Below are 17,744 nucleotides of genomic sequence, written 5' to 3'. Positions count from 1 at the left end.
GAACGGTACGCTTTGTTTGTATAACACGCAAGATACAATACTTTGCACTGTATATTAATACATATGACAATAATAAATCAAATCAAATTCTAATGATGCCTGCTGGAATTATGAGCATGGACACTGGGTGAGGATGAGATCACATATGGTTTCTGTGCCCCATCTGTTGAATAACATACCAACACTCAGGCTGGAATTTTCCAGCCCTTCATAGTAACAGGATTTTCCAGTCTTACCGATGTAAACGGAAATTTCAATGGCTTGCTGGGTCCGCAATGGGAGACTGGAAAATTATGGCCTCAAGTGTATAGACCGATGCAAGGTGAATGGCTATTTGAGTGAAGCATGGGTGTGCAAACCAGGGCTCGTGGAAGTGAATGACAATCATAAAGAAAATGCCTTCAGGTAGACTGGAGGGAAAATTGAGAGAGTCAAAATCATAGAATTCATAGAATCACAGAATCCAGCAATGCAGAAGGAGGCCATTTAGCCCACTGATACTACACCAACAACAATCCCACCCAGACCCTACCCTGTAACCTCATATATTTACCCTGCTAGTTCCCACTGACTCTAAGGGCTGTCTTGCAAGGCCAATCCTCCTAACCTACACATCCTTGGATTCTGGAAGGAAAATGGAGGACCCGGAGGAAACCCATGCAGACACGGGGAGAACGTGTAAACTCCACACAGACAGTGACCCGAGGCTGGAACTGAACTCGGGTCCCTGGCTTGTGAGGTAGCAGTGCTATCCACTGTGCAAGAGATGGGGATGGAAACACTTGAAGTGTTTCCCTTGCCCTGACCCTCCCTCCCTGTTAAAGTGTCTTGGAACTGGTTAACATCACAGGGTAGCGTGTCTAATAATTTTAATTGACAAAATGGGAAGGGGAGAGGGAGCACACCCTTGCCATAACTGGGGAAGGGCATGTTACTACAAAGCAGACAATCCTTTATTCGATGCAAATTTATCCTCTTTGTAGTCCTCCCCCTCCCTGGCCTCTCCTTCAACTTTGTCAACTGGATTGTGCAACTGCCAAGGAATTTGATCTGTTCAAGCACTCACCAATTCAATATCAATATGATTCACAAGAGAGTGGAACCTGATACCCATAGGAATGGCATTCCCATTCAACAACCACACACAACACACCTTTGCGAATGAGCCATTTATGAATGAACAAAACATGAAATGTTCCTTTGGGTCAGGAATAGTTTAATCCAAGCAGTACACCTGCTACCTTGGCAGACTTGGCTAGTATTTACATGTGCACCTGTACCTGGATATTGCCACACATTAATTGCTGCAACCAAGACAGAGAGATGTAATTTTATATCGCACCTTGCATGATCACCAGCCATCTCAAAGCATTTTAGACTGGATTAGCACTCGAGGTGGGTATTGAGTCAAGTCTTAGGAGAAATTACTCAGAATAACAGGATTTTCATTGCTGTGGGGTGTGGGACGTGGTGCCAGGTGAGGTCAGGTCAGTCAACCCTGGAAAACATTCAGAGACAGCCACTGCGGCTGCCAGGTGCCAAGACAGGCCGTTTAATGGCCCACTTTGATGCTGTGAGACTTCATACCAGTAAAAATAATAAGAGAAAGACTCTCCAGCACTCAGCCTTTACACCTGCTCACTCCACCCCTGACACAAGCACCACACACTCCATCCATCTAACCTTATGCTTACCTCAAGACCTTCCCCATGGCCTCTCATGCAGAGCTATGTCCCTCACATTGTACAGCCCCTCATACTCCCATGCCAAGGCATGCCTCCCAAACAGCCCTATGGCCTCTTATGACCCCCTGCCAAACTACGCCCCCCAAAGAATCCTGATGGCTCTCATGATCCCATGCCAATTTATGCACTTCCATGCTATACGCTATTTAGAATCAAATAGTGACAGCAGTAAGCGTAAAAAAAGCCTTAAAAATGTAATTCACTGACAACTTGCTTAAAAAAAATACATTTTTACTACAAGTCCCAACTATCTAGACCTTTTAAAGTTCCAATATCTGAAACTGACTTGAAACCTTTGTAAATAGACATTGCGTGATTGACAGCATAGACCAGAGTCCCAAAACTGTCAATCACGCAATTTTTTTCCCCTGGGGTTCAGGTATTTCAACGACAGAAGTCTCACAACACCAGGTTAAAGTCCAACAGGTTTATTTGTAGCAAGCACTACTAGCTTTTGGAACTAAAGAACAGCCAGTTCCGAAAGCTAGTGTTGTTTGCTACAAATAAACCTGTTGGACTTTAACCTGGTGTTGTGAGACTTCTTACTGTGTTTACCCCAGTCCAACACCTGCATCTCCACATCATTTCTGGGTCTGTGCCAGGCCTCATTATGTATTTTTAGCTGAGACCCCAAGCTTTCATTGTAGTACAACACTCCTGAGCTCCAAATACTTGATTGGCAGCTCTGGCTCTCTGATCTACTATGTCAATTTCTCGGTATTTGTTTACACTGATAAGTGGCAGATGGAATTTATCTGCCCATTTGATCATTCCGTCTATATCTTCTTGTAGTCCAAGATACTCCACCTCACTGTTAATGACTCACCTAATCCTTGTGTCATCCGCAAACTTACTAACCTTAACCCCCACATTGTCGTCAATGTCACTTATATAAATGACGAATAATAGGGAACCGAACACAGATCCCTGTTGTACACCACAGGACACTGGCTTCCAGTCACTAAAGCAACCTTCTGTCATCATCCTCTGTCTCCTACAACTGAGCCAATTTTGAATTTTGAAAAGCTGGCCCAACTCCATGAATATTAGAGAGGGCTAGAACACATCTACCCCCACAATGGAGGTGGCCAAGTCTGGGGTTGCAGGGGTGGCCTTGAGACCCAATTAAGCTTGCATCCTTAAAAGGCAGCTCTGAAAATTAAAAACCCTGGGAATAGGTGTTGAGAACCCCAGAATCGGGTTCCGGCTGCCACTCGTAAACAGCTCCCAAATCATTCCTCAAAAGCCAAGCCTTTCTAGACAATTAAGTGCTTATGAAGTATAGTCACTGTTGAAATGCAAGCAGCGTGACAGTCAGTCGGAGGTCAGCCAGCTCTGATAAATAGCATCTTGGTAATGACCAGATAATCTGTCTGCGTGATACTGACTGAGGACTAAATATTGGCCAGGACACTGTGGATCACACCCCTGCTCTTCTGTCAGCGATCTTCTGCCAAGAGATCTTTCACATTCGCCAAAGAAGGGAGATCGGGGCCTTGGTTTAAAGTTTAATCCAAAAGGCGTCACCTCCAACAGTGCATCACCCCTTTAGTCCTGGACTGGAGTGTTGGCCTTGAATTTGGTGCTCAAGTTCTGGGGTGGGATTTGACCCCAGAACCTTACGATTCAGAGGTGAAAGTGCTCAGTTGAGCCCCAGCGAACACAAATAAAGAAATTATATAATCTACTGTAGGATTTTACTGTAAAATCAAAACTACTAAAATATGAAGATATAATAAACAAAAGACATGATACAAAAAAGCATATAATCAGCAACTTATAACAGGGTAGGATTTCCCAGAGCAATATAAGGTAGCACCGCCTCCAACTGCCATGGCTCCCACACATGGGCAAGAAAAACAGGTAAACAATATCAAAGGATCTCAAAGAAATAACTGTAACTCCTATCTAAACTTTTATACATGCCGTTACTTAAGGATACATGACAAAGAGTCTTTCGGTATGGTGTATATCCAATGAAAAAAGCATGCAGATGATGAGTGATGCAGGTCATGTGGTAAACATGAAAGAAAATGTTTCCATCATGAAAAATACCCCACGGCAGCACCATTGTTAGCACCTCACAGCGCCAGGAATGTGTGTTCAATTCCAGGCTTCGATCACTGACTGTGTGGAATCTGCACTCTCTCTCCGTGTCTATGTCGGTTTCCTCTGGGTGTTCCAGTTTCTTCCCATAGTCTGAAAGGTGTGCTGGTTAGGTGCATTGACCCAAAAAGGCACCGGAATGTGTAACTTTATTGCAGCATTAATGTAAGCCTTACTTGTGACTAATAAATTAACTTTAACCCAGGTTCAATTCCTGGCTTCGATCACAATCTGCGTGGAGTCTGCCATGTCTGCATGGGTTTCCTCTGGGTTCACCAATTTCCTCCCACAGAGCAAATGACGTGCCGGTTAGGTGCACTGGATGTGCTAAATTCCCCCTCAGTGTCCAAAACAGGCGCAAGAGTGTGTCAACTAGGCGATTTTCAGAGTAACTTCATCGCAGTGATAGAGACATAGTCATCGAATCATAGGAGGTTTCTATGACTCTTCATCCCAACTTGTCCATGCTGCCCTTTTGCTTAGTCACTAAGTTAGTCCCAATTGCCCATGTTTGACCCATATCCCTCTATATCCATCTTACCCATGTAGCTGCTTGTTAATGTACGCCTGCTCATGACAGTAATAAGTAAACTTAAATCCCAGTTGTGTGTACACACACATACAGAGAATTGGACTTAGTCAGATGTGTCTATAGCTGTTGGTTTCTTTCTGCTTAATGAAGTGATTAAAGGTTATTCATTTGGGTTTGATTTGTTCGGATACAAATGTTGCTGATATTAGAGCTTAATTGTCGTTGAAAGGACAGAATCCATGCCTTTCAATTTGTTTTCATGATTACATTGGGAAACAGCCAAAGTAAATTTGAGACAAGGATTAGAACAATTGCAGAACAGAATGAAAACAGTCGGCATTTGTTGCTTTGACGGAAATACGCTCTTCTGTGGCTCCTGTACAAAAGTACACTTGCTGAGACCCAATCAATTGCTTATCCCTTCCTAACAGCACTGTGGGTGCACCTACACCACATGCACTGCAGCAGTTCAAGAAAGCAGCTCAGCACCAACATCTCAAGGGCAATTAAGGATGGACATTAAGTGTTGGTCCCACCAACAACACCTACCTCCTGTGAAATAATTGGAAAAAATACATCAGTGGCAACATTTTATGATATCTTATAAAGGATTTATGTTTTGCTGAAGAAGTTGTGGACATATTCAGGATTCGATGGGAGTAATGACAGGGATTAAACCCTCTCCGGGTTAAGCAGTTGGCAGAAAGAGAAATTAAAGATATTGGATCTGATAGTAACTCTGTAGGAAATAACAGCTGGAATTTTCTAGCTCTTCCTGCCAGCTGGATCTTCCAGTCCCACTGATGTGAGCAGAGATATCAATAGTTTGCCAGCCCAGCTATGAGGGAACCTGCCACAGGCTGGCTGGAAAGATTTGGCCAATGAGTTTTGAGTGAGTTAAAATTGCATCCATTGTGCGCATTCAGAGCTGATCGCATATAAATAAATGAAAGATGTTGCAAACCATAATCCAGAGTCAGGAACAAAATGTATTAGAATAAAGGAGGATCATTTGCAAATATGACAGGAGTTCTGTTGTACTGATACTTTGCAACTTACAAGAAGATCTGCGCAATGCTGGATGAATTACTAATTGTCCCTGTGGATTTGGCTGAGTTTATCAAATAGATAGAAAGAGCAGGGGATAGCCTGAACAGGACTGAGAAAATAAGAAAAGATGCAAGGAACCAAACACAGAGACAATTTCAAAATAAAAGCAAAGGTAATATTCTGTACGCATAGGAGCGAATGTTGCGGATTAATCTTGAACATTGATTTGATTTATTATTGTCACATGTTTGGGATGCAATTGAAAATTATCATTTCTTGTGCACCATACAGACAAAAGGATACTGTTCATAGAGTACATGGGGAATAAGGAAAGAAGAGGGCGCAGAACATAGTGTTACAGTCATAGCTAGGGTATAGAGAAAGATGATCTTAATATTGGAAGGTCCATTCGAAAGTCTGAAGCTGTTCTTGAAGCAGTTGGTATGTGTTCCCAGACTTTTATATCTTTTTCCCGACGGAAGATGGGAGAGAGTGCGTCTGGATTGAGGGACAATCAGTGAAACTTCAAGGATTCTAAATTGAGCTTGCATTTATTCAAAGGGTTCAAAGTACGATGCAGAGTTCAAAATCCAGTTACTCTGGTACAGAAGCACACATTGTGCCTGGTGACAGCTTTGGATTATCCAAGTTTCTGAAATGCATGGCTGACTGATGGCAGCTTCTTGCCCAAAAGGAAAACCTTGGAGAATCATCCCAAAAAAAAAACTCAATTAAAGGGAGATTGGATCAATGTAGGAAAAGGAAGAAAATTAAGGGATATGAGTGGTAGTACCATGTTAAGGGAGAATATTCCAATCCAAGTGCACTCTCCCATGAAACCCACTGGAAAACATCTTGTTAGATTTTCTTCTCGGGCAGCACAATGGCACAGTGTTTAGCACTCTGCCTCACAGTGCCAGGGAACCAGGCTTGATTCCAGCCTTGAGTAATTGTCTGTGTGGAGTCTGCACGTTCTCCCCATGTCTAAATCGGTTTCCTCCAGCTGTTCCTCTTTCCTCCCACAGTCAAAAGATGTGCAGGTTATGTTGACTGGCCATGCCTCTTAGTGTCAGGGAGATTAGCAGGGTAAGTATATGGGGTTATGGGGATAGGGCCTGGGTGGGGTTGTCAGTGCAGGCTTGGTGGGCGGAATGGCCTCTTTGTGCACTGTAGGGATTCTACGATCTCCAGTTTAATTTGTAATGTGGAAAATGCACACTGAATTTAGAATCCTTGATGGCCTAATGGCCTTCCAAACATGTTCAAGACCAACCTGCTTCATCCACTCGTACTCTTACAGAACATTGTAATAGCCATTTGCAGTAAGCTGTTCAATGTTTAGGTAATAATTTGTCAGCTGAAACAATATTTTACTACTTAGCTTGTCAAAAACTTTAATAACCTCTTTTACATCCTCAGAACCTTCTCAGATCTAGTGGGGAAAAAAAATCAAACCTTTTGCTCACATATTTTCAAAAATCTCCCAATCTTGAAATATTTCTGGTGCATATTCAGTGAATCCTAGCAGTGCCTTTAATTGGGACGTCAACAGTTACATGTAGTACTTTAATCTTTAACCAATCTATGTACAAATTTAAGACTTATGCTTTTGCATTCAAACCTGCAAAATTGTAGAAAGATCCTTCTCAATTAATAGCTACATTTTTTTTAACCAAAATATTCATTCATGCAGACTATCTCAGTAGATCTTGGGACAATTCTGAGATGCCACACTTAAGTTCTCATCAGCCACAACAGTATCTAATACTGGGGCCACAAGTTCAAGACATTCCTCAACCAAAAGAGAAAATGCTGGAAAATCTCAGCGGGTCTGGCAGCATCTGTGGAGAGACAAAAGAGCTGGCGTTTGGGAGTCCAGATGACTGTTTGTCAAAGCTTTGACAAAGAATCATCTGGACTCGAAACGTCAGCTCTTTTTTCCCCCCCACAGATGCTGGCAGACCTGCTGAGATTTTCCAGCATTTTCTCTTTTGGTTTCAGATTCAAGCATCCGCAGTAATTTGCTTTTATCAAGGCATTCCAAAATGGGTTGTGATCGCCTGCTGAGCGATTTCTCAAACTCTCATTTGTTTATTATTCTCCTGCAAAAGTTCAAATGACATAAAAATCTTATATTTGCAATCATCCATTCATTCCTGCTGTGCCCTTGTTATGACAGGGGGAGGGAGCAGAGATAGAAATATTGCAACAAATAAAAACATGAGTGATGATTAGTCCATCAAATATATTCACTATAACAAGAATAATTTGCACTCATCAAGGCGCTCAGCTGTCATATTTAATCTATTAAGTAAAGCAAATAATCACAAAGACAATTTCCACGAAGAGGAGTGGACCACTGAAAGTAACTGAGCAAAGACTCCAAGTCTCAACATCGAATTCAACAACTTCAGATGATTTGCTCTAACCCACTTCGGCCCCCTTTGTTTTAATTTAATTTTATTTTTTACTGTTCTCTACCTATTATTTCTTTATAGTCTTACTTCATTTTTCTTCCCCCCCCCCCCAGCTCTTCCCTCTACTCCAACTCCTTTCCCTTACCTTTTTGCTCTCCCCGCTTACCCGTTTCCAAATTCTATCTTTGTCCCATTCCCCCCACCTCCCCCAACATCTCCATCTGGCATAATTTATAGCTTCTCTGCCGTTTGGCCATTCACACCCTTTATTCTCCCTGAGGAAAGTTATTAGCAATCTTTTCCCTGGTTTCTATGGCTATGGCTCATCTTTCATTCACTACTCCTGCAGTATGAATATCTCCCACTTTCTATGTCTTTTAGCTTTGACAACAGGTCATAAAAACATAATAAGAACATAAGAAATAGGAGCAGGAGTAGGCCATCTAGCCCTTCGAGCCTGCCCCGCCATTCAATAAGATCATGGCTGATCTGTCGTGGCTCAGTTCCACATTCCCGCCCTCTCCCCATAACCCTTAATCCCCTCGCTTATCAAAAACCCATCAACCCGTGACTTAAAAATATTTAGCGAGGCAGCCTCCACCACTTCAACGGGCAGAGAATTCCAGAGATTCGCCACCCTTTGAGTGAAGAAGTTCCTCCTCAACTCCGTTCTAAACTGCCCCCCCTTTATCTTGAGGCTGTGCCCCCTAGTCCTACTGTCCTTTCTGAGCGGGAAGAGTCTCTCCGCCTCTATCCTATCCATCCCATTCATCATCTTATATGTCTCAATGAGATCTCCCCTCATTCTTCTAAACTCTAACAAGTACAAGCCTAGTTTATTCAGCCTCTCCTCATACCTCAACCCCCTCAACTCCGGTATCAGCCTAGTAAACCTCCTCTGCACTCCCTCTCCAAGGCCAAGATATCCTTGCGTAAGTGCGGCGACCAAAACTGCACACAGTACTCCAGCTGCCGTCTCACCAATGCCCTATACAGCTGCAGCAAGACCTCCCTACTTTTATATTCAATCCCCCTCGCTATGAAGGCCAGCATCCCATTCGCCTTCCTGACCACCTGCTGCACCTGCAGGCTGGGTTTTTGCGACTCATGCACAAGGACCCCGAGGTCCCTCTGCACTGTCACCTGCTGCAGTTTTTCGCCACGTAAGTAATAGTCCTTCCTACCATTATTCCTACCAAAGTGGACCACCTCGCACTTGCCAACATTAAATTCCATTTGCCAGTTCCTGGCCCATTCGCCCAGCCTATCTAGATCCTTCTGCAGACTGGTCACCTGGACTCAAAACGTCAGTTCTTTTCTCTTCTTATAGATGCTGCCAGACCTGGTGAGATTTTCCAGCATTTTCTCTTTTGGCCCCAGAATATCACATTTTACCTTATTCTCATCCAATGACCTGTCATGGTTAATATTCCAAGACTACAGGATATCTGATTCTCTGTCCCTACCACTTACATCATTCAAACTCTATTTCCAACAACATAATTGTCCAACTCTAGGCTTACAAAGAGCATTGCTTCCACACCTTCAAAGTTAAAAGCAAATTCTTCAGACTGCCTCAATGGACCATTAAAAAAAAACTCTTGGAAACCTCTTGGAAATGTAACTTTTCCGAGCACGTGCCTGTATTCTGTATTCTATACTCGCTGGAGTTTAGAAAGATGAGAGAAAATCGAGGTATATAAAACTTTAAAAGGGATTGATGAAGTAAGTGTCAACCAAAAGTTTCCCCCTACGGGACAATCTAGAACAAGAGGTCACAGATATAGGTTGAGAGGCAGTAGATTTAAAACTGAGATGCAGAGAGTGACTCACTGCTCCGTAGCACAGTGGAACCTGAATTGTTGAATGGATCCAAGAGGGGGATAAACATATTTCTAATAAAAAAGGGAAAAAGGGATATGGAGGACAGATGGATTTGAGACCAGAGAGAGATCAGCCATGGCGGAACAGGCTCGAAGGGCTGAATTTACCCACTCCTGGTCCTAATTCCCACATTCCTATGTTTCCTACATTCTACCATGTTACAGCACATTGGTTCACTGGCAAGTTTCACCATTGAGTGAATACATGAAAGTTTTAACAACTTAATATTCGTACTATCACAAAATCTATGAAAAATTTGCAAACGATCATTAAAGTCAACATCAAAGTGAATACAGAAACAGTTTAATGTAGAAAGTCTGTGACAAGAAAGATGTATCTTGGAGGTAACTTAATGGTTCCTCGCAGGAAGCCTTTCTTGCCTGAAGCATATATTGGGAATGTGGGTACACTGTATGCAAAACAACATTGTGAAACACAAAGCCAAATTTTTTAGATGCATTTCTACAGGAGAACTCTGATGGGTGCAACCCTGTAAAGTTATCCTCTCCCATCCATGTACATAGAGTAAAAACTCCCTACAGTGCAGAAGGAGGTCATTCAGCCTCGAGCTTGCACCAACAACAATTTCACTGAGGTCCTATCCCCATAACCCCATAAAATTATGTTGCTAATCTCCCTGTCACTCAGGGGCAATTTAGCATGGCCAAATAATCTAACCCACAAATCTTTGGAGTGTGGGTAAGCAGCCGGAGGGGACCCACGCAGACACAGGGAGTACGTGCAAACTCCACACAGACAATCACCCAAGGCCGGAATTGGATCCGGGTCCCTGGAGCAATGAGGCAGCAGTTCTAACTACTGTGTCACCGTGTCACCCTATCCAGTACTCAAGTGTACCACTTATAAAAAGCCAGCTTTTCTCAATCCTTGCTCCATTAGGTGTGTATCATTATCACTGGGTATTTTAGTAAACAAACATTCACATTGCAGGCAATGGAAAGTTGAATTAGGATTAATATGGTCATTAATATTTAATCAGCTTGGGATTCAATTAATTAGAATCCATTAGTTTACAACATTTTATCATTGAAAATAGGAGTATATGGTGTTTGGAAATCAAAATAAACCTCTTGGCCCAGGCCTTTAATCACCTCTCTTAGATTTTCTATTAATTCTTAGCAACCACTCTCGATTTAGCAAACTGCAGCACTTAGTATGTGAAAGGCAAGTCATGATTGTTTAATATTTACTTAAGACTCCTACTGACACTCTGCTCTACCAAGACAACAGTATAAAATACATAATTTATATATCTGCAATGAATTTAGGAAGCACATCAAAGCTTTCCTATTTAACACATCTATCACAAAAATTGCTACTTACAAGCTTTGAATAGACATTGTTCACTCAAGCGTAATGCACTTAAAATGTATTTTAACTCTGGCCCAAATATTCAGCTAAAAATCCATATTCAACTTCCATGCAAATAGAAAATCATACCAGATCTTAAGGGGTCACAACATAACCATTTCTCTTGTAAATGCGTTCATGAAGATTTCCTTAGTTGGTGGGCAGTGTAAAATTGTAAGCTTGCTCTACAAGAATGTATCGTCCTATTTCACAGTGTTTTGGGGAATTCTTACTGCTACATTCACAATCAAGAAGCACTTTGTTTTAATCTAAAACTCCTCCCACTCAATCCAAACTTTGTGCCAAAGCAAGTTGCCATCCCTTTGTTGGTTCACTTAAACTGGTCTAACTGGAAGCTCACAAAACAGCTTACAACTTCTCCGAACTTGACCTCTCCCAGTTAAGGCGCGGTCATAAAGTCATAGAGGTTTACAGAATGGGAACAGGCTCTTCAGCCCAACATGTCCCTGCCGCCCTCTTTTTAAATCCCTAAGCTTGACCCAACTGCCCGTAATAGAGTCAGGTTTTGTCATTTTCATCTCCACCTCTGACAGGAAGATGTTATTCTAAGTGGAAATATTGCCAAATGAAAAGTTTTCTCCTGTTATATCTCTGTATATAGAGCTGAATTTTGCCCATCGAAGTGGATAATACAATGGGAAAATTTCCTGATTCGCTAGACCGTCATGGTAAAAAGTTAATCAAATCATGGGAATTTCACCCCATGGTGACAAATGGGGATAGATTTGGTCCCATCAACCTTGGAAGCAGATGCTTGGAGGACACGGGGACAGGCGAGTGCCCAGGTGGCCTGGTTAGAAAGCTCACCTTGGCTTTCTAGGACTTCGAATCATAGAATCCCTACAGTACAAAAGGAGCCCATTTGGCCCATCAAGTCTGCACTAACAACAATTCCACCTAGGTCCTATCCCCATAACCCCATATATTTACTCCTCTAACCTATGCATCCCAGGACAGTAAGGGGCAATTTAGCATGGCCAATGCACCTAACCCGCACATCTTTGGACCTTGGCGGAAAGCCAGGGCATCCGGAGGAAACCCATGCAGACATGGGGAGAACATGCAAACTCCACACACACTTCATTACAGTTCTTTTTCTAAACAAAAGAGGATTTCAGGATACCGAGCCCTGACAACCTCATCCATTCCCCATAAAAACATAAGACTTAGGAGCCGAGGTAGGCCATTTGGCTCATTGAGTTTGCTCCACCATTCAATGCGAGCATGACTGATGTGACATGAGATGATAACCCTCAATTCTACTTTCCTGCTTTATCCCCATAATCCTTGATTCCATTACTGATTAAAATCTGTCAACTCAACCTTGTACATACTGACCAACCCAGCCTCTACAGCCCTCTGCGGTAAAGAATTCCACAGTTCCACTACCCACTCAGAGAAGGAATTCCTTCTCACCTCTGTACTAAATGGCCTCCCCCTTACTCTGAGATTAGGCTCTCTGGTCTTAGACTTTTCCACAAAGGGAAACAACCTCTCAATATCTATGCTCCACATCCTGTGTCAACACAATGCTTGCTCTTGCCCCATGCGTACCCAATAGCTTGTCACACCCCTCAGGCCAACTCAGTTCTAATTCATGCCCCACCCACCATCCATACATCCCATAATAACTCAATGTTAACTCACCCAGTACCCACCATGAATGACATGGCGATGGCAAAAATACATTTCCAAAAATCTAATGGAGCTCTCACTACAGAGAATTGACAGTGAAAAAGTCCCCATTCATTAAAACATCAAAACTTTTAAATCTAAATTTATTAATCCCTTATTTTAAAAAGATCTGTTCATATCCCTAATCTGTTAATAACTTCTTATAGCTATCAAACTATGAATTCAGAATCTCCTGGTGAGCTAACTACAACTTTTGAAACTCAGCCAAGCATTCAGAAAGAATAGCCATAGAACATGTAGAACATTACAGCACAGTACAGGCCCTTCGGCCCTCAATGTTGTGCCGAGCTATGTCCAATCCCACGATCAAGCTATCCCCTCCCTATAATTCTGATGTGCTCCATGTGCCTATCCAATAGTTGCTTGAAAGTTCCTAAAGTGTCCGACTCCACTATCATAGCAGGCAGTGCATTCCTCACCCCAACCACGCTCTGAGTAAAGAATTTACCTCTGACATCCCTCCTACATCTCCCACCATGAACCTTATAGTTATGCCCCCTAGCTACATCCACCCGAGGAATAGTCTCTGCACATCCACTCTATTTATCCCCCTCATCATCTTATAAACCTCTATTAAGTCGTCTCTCATCCTCCTCCACCCTAAAGAGAAAAGCCTCCCTCAACCTTTCCTCCAAACCAGGCAGCATCCTGGTAAATCTCCTCTGCACTCTCTCCAATGCTTCCACATCCTTCTTATAGTGAGGTGACCAGAACTGAACACAATATTCCAAATGCGGTCTCACCAACATCCAGTATAGTTGCAGCATAACCCCACAGCTCTTAATAAACGCTAACACACTATAAGCCTTCTTCACGGCCCTTAGGGAAATGGCAACAAGGAACTCCAGCAAAATTGCTCAGATGCTACACCACTGTACCTGTCAATCAAAGAAGTCCAGCAAAGTATTTAAAAAAAAGTCACAGAGATTCAGCCAGTTTATTTTACAGTTTAAAGAGCAGTTTAAAGAGCTTATCTGCTCTTCAAGGGTATATATGCCTGCTTCCTCAATTTGTGACTCTCACAGTGTGGGTTAAGGCTCCTGCAACAGCCAGAATTGATTGTTTAAACTCAGAACAAAGTTCAAATAGCTCCAGTGAGTTCGGGTTTCCCTCCTGCGGGATACACACCTGTCCATTTTCCCCTACCGCCAAAAACAGGATATCGGAACTGGAGGCAAAACTCCCATATCTGGGTCCCACCATCATTTTTAACAGCCTGTGGAGTCTTTCTGACCTGTGAAAGTCCGGCCCTTAAGTTTTGGGGCATGAAACATTAATCCATATAGCCTACTGTTTCAAACCACCCAGCAGTTTTCTTCTCATATTCTAACAGCCTTGTGGACCCTTAATATACAGGAATAAATAAAGCAATCAGTTTAAACTCCATAATGATTTTATGCTCTGCCTCCCTTGCTGAAAATCTTCCACAATGCTATCACATTTGTTACTCACATTTCCTTAATTTTGACCTATGCTCTCTAACTCTCAAATCTTTTCCAATAATTTACTGAACATTTACCAATTCCCTCACTTTCCTCTCCAGAGTTTTGTGTTACAAATAATTGCTGAACTAGCATTTGTGAGCTCCTCATTAAAGTCACCTGCTAGAAAGCACTCTACATCATTTCCAAAAAGCAGAACCTCAAGATATTCAGATAATAGATTTGGTACTTTCTGCGTTTTCACAAAATCGCAAACCTTTGATTTTTTTTCTTTAAAAATTCACTGACTTTCAGTTGTGGAAGTGATTGAATGGATGAGCAAGTTATCTAATTCCTGGATGCACGGTTTGAATTCTCGTTCAGTGTTTGTCACCAATTTCCACCACAGCTGCTCTTCTTAAAATACTTCGAATTCAAATTTTTGCAGATTTACCTTGTCTTAGCCTTACTCACTGCCGAATCTCCAACATCCGACCTGCTCTTGTCGCCACAACATTAATGGAGCTCGTCCAGTTAAGCTCCTGGTCAGTATGTTTATGTGATCAGGGATTGGACAATTGCAATGTTGTTGAATAAAGTTTTAAAGTTTATTTATTAGTGTCACAAGTGGACTTACATTAACACTGCAATGAAGTTACTGTGAAAATCCCCTAGTCGTCACACCTGGTTGGGTAATACTGAGGGGGAATTAAGCATGAACAATGCACCCAACCAGCACGTCTTTCAGACTTTGGGAGGAAACCCATGCAGACACAGGGAGAATGTGCAGACTCCGTACAAACAGAGACCCAAGCTAGGAATCGAACCCGGGTCCCTGGCGTTGTGAGGCAGCAATGCTAACCACTGTGCCACCGTGCCACCCATATTGAGGGAAGGTGGTTAGATTTGCCCTTATGTGAGAGAGTCGTTGCACTTGTGAGGTGCAAATGGCACTTGCCATTTATCAGCCCATGCCTGAATGTGGTCCAGATCTTGCTGCGTGCGGTATTAGTCTTCATTATCCAGGCAGTTACAAATGGAGTTGAACTGAGTCATCAATGAGCATGCCAACTTCTCATCTTATATTGGCTGGGAGATCACTGATGAAGCACCTACAGATGGTTAGACCTAGGACAATGCCATGAGGAACTCCTGCAGATGTGCCCTCCTGCTGAGATGGTCAACCTTCAACAAGCACAACCACCTTCCGCTGTGATAGCCATGGCTCCAAACAGTGGAAAGGATTCTCTAATTCCAACACTTGGTCAAATGTTACCTCAGCTTTGAAATTCAGCTTTTTTGTTCATGCGGTTGGCGCTTTGGGGGTCGCATGGTACCCACGAGGGTACCCAAACTGAGCAATGATGAGCAAGTTGTTGGTGAGTAAATGTCAGAGGATAACACTGGCACAGGACACTTTGTTAATGATTGAGAGCAGTTTGATGGGATAGTGATTGACCATATTGGAACCATTCTGCTTTTTGAAGACAGGAAACACCAGAGCAATTTTCCACTGTCCCAAAACATTGTGGAATGGCTTGCACAAATCTTCAGCTGAGGTGTTGTTGGGCTCCATAGCTTGTGATATATCCAGTGCCTTCAACCATTTCTGGATATCACGTGGAGTGAATCAAATTGCCTGAAGATGGGCTTCTCTGATGCTGAGAAGCTCAGGATGAGGCAGGGGTAGATCATCCGCTCAGCACGTCTGGCTGGAGGTGGTCGCAATAGTGTGTCTCTACAACAGTAACTTCCAGGCTATGGAATGAATAAATCCCCGCGCTGAAATTCTGCAAAATACCTCAACTGAAAAAAATAAGTTTCAAGCAATAAAATCGACTGCAGCACCAAGAAATTTGTTGCCAATGAGTGGTCTCAGAAAGGATAACTCAAAAACAGTTAGTTCATCTTTAATTAATGCTCAGATAGCAGTGAACTGATTTAAATGCAAATCCTCTCTGCTCACTCACAGAATATGTGTAGCTTGGCTCACGCTTTGGTCCTCCACAGTTTCATGAGGTGACATGAGCATTAAAAGGTAAAATATTTGATACTCTCCTACCCGGTGTGGTAATGTCAGGATAAGTTAGTATCAGCCTTTCCCTGCATCCACGTCTGACACTTGCTTCGATAATCAAGTAGAATTGTCTGGAATGGCAATTCTCCAAGTATTCTTTACCAGTCTTGTTCTAACGCTGCTTTCTTTATTATAAAAATTAGAAGAACGCAGATTACAGAATTTAAAAAAAAACAAGGTACAATCATTCAAGTGAATCAAGCAAAAATGTGCTGCTCAGAACAAAGCTTTCGTTTCAGGCTCGCTCTTTCATATAACATGCTGAAGAGTTAAATATACAAGTGCTGTGCATTGACAACACTGCAGCCTCATTACAACCACACACTTGAAAGTAGCAACTAAATCGTCAAATACTGCAAAATGCCTAATAGTAATTACAATCTAAATGGGCTCCTTCAGAAGAGAAATATTACCTCCTTCACTCTGGCTTGCCTCAGTTGCTTCAAATGATGCTGAAGAATCCACTTCTAATGAGGTTCTGTGTGGCTGACCATTAGCCATGCCAGGCTTTACTTCAGCTGGAGAGCACTTTGCTGCCTCTGCTGTCTGTGCTAAACATATAGGCTCCTCTGGCCCTTTCTCCAGTCTAGGAGGTCAAACAGGCTGCATGCCAGCTGGCTCTTATGGAGATCATCAATGAGACGGGAGTCCAGCACATATTATGTTTGAACAAGCAAAGAGATTAATGTGCTTCGGGTCCCCCTCAGTGGCTTCTGTCCAGCGTAGTACTGCAAGCTCTGCCTTTATACACACACACACACACACACACACACACACACACACACAAAAACTCCAATTGACCTGAATCCACAAACAGGGGGAGTGTGATACTGGTAGCTGCTGCAATTGCTATCAACTATTTTAATTCCCATTGTATGTTTTACCTTCCCCACAGCATCCCACCCGAAGTAATTTGATAGGCTTCAAATTGTAAATGTTCTTTTATGTTTTAAAATAACCCTTGGAGTGCCGAACACCATATTGAATCAATGGTCTTTTAATTCCTATCAATTTTCCCTCTGGGTGGTTATCCACGGGGGTCCCAAACATAATCATGCAGGCTTCTAATAGAAGATAACATAATCTAAACTAAAACCTCTCACATTGTAACTGTTGGCCCATGAATGACATGTCATTCAGTCACTTTTGGGCAATTATGAAATTGTCTTCACCTTCAGGAAGAGGCTGGCTTATGTCTCAGTTTACCATTTTTGCAAGTTTATATTGCTTTTCCCCTTTGTTCCGAGCCAATAATTAAGTTTGTCCCTCTCTCGCAATTTCATTATTTTCCTGATATCCCAAACAGCCCAATGGAGAAGTGCATCTTACTTTCCTCCTTAGCTAATTGCACACTGGCAATTCATGGGATGTTGCCTCACTCTGTAATAGTCCACTGGGAGAAATTCTGTGATGGTCTATGAGACA

The 17,744-nt window shown here is 42.5% G+C and overlaps 1 protein-coding gene across 1 annotated transcript in view; it reads right to left on the bottom strand.

Annotated features, from left to right (window-relative positions):
* mpp2b (MAGUK p55 scaffold protein 2b) overlaps positions 1 to 16,977 on the bottom strand; it is a 243,735-nt gene extending 226,758 nt beyond the window's left edge. Inside the window, exon 1 of the mRNA XM_080213341.1 lies at positions 16,733 to 16,977. Coding sequence (XP_080069467.1) covers positions 16,733 to 16,820 — 88 coding nt within the window. The 5' untranslated portion in view covers positions 16,821 to 16,977. The remainder of the gene's footprint in view (positions 1 to 16,732) is intronic.
* Positions 16,978 to 17,744: the final 767 nt, after the last annotated feature.

Source organism: Carcharhinus amblyrhynchos, chromosome 27 (assembly GCF_965287045.1).
Source record: "Carcharhinus amblyrhynchos chromosome 27, sCarAmb.v2.hapA, whole genome shotgun sequence".
Classification (NCBI taxonomy): Eukaryota; Metazoa; Chordata; class Chondrichthyes; order Carcharhiniformes; family Carcharhinidae; genus Carcharhinus; species Carcharhinus amblyrhynchos.
Note: the sequence above shows the minus strand (reverse complement) of the source record. Positions and strands in the feature narration are given on the sequence as shown.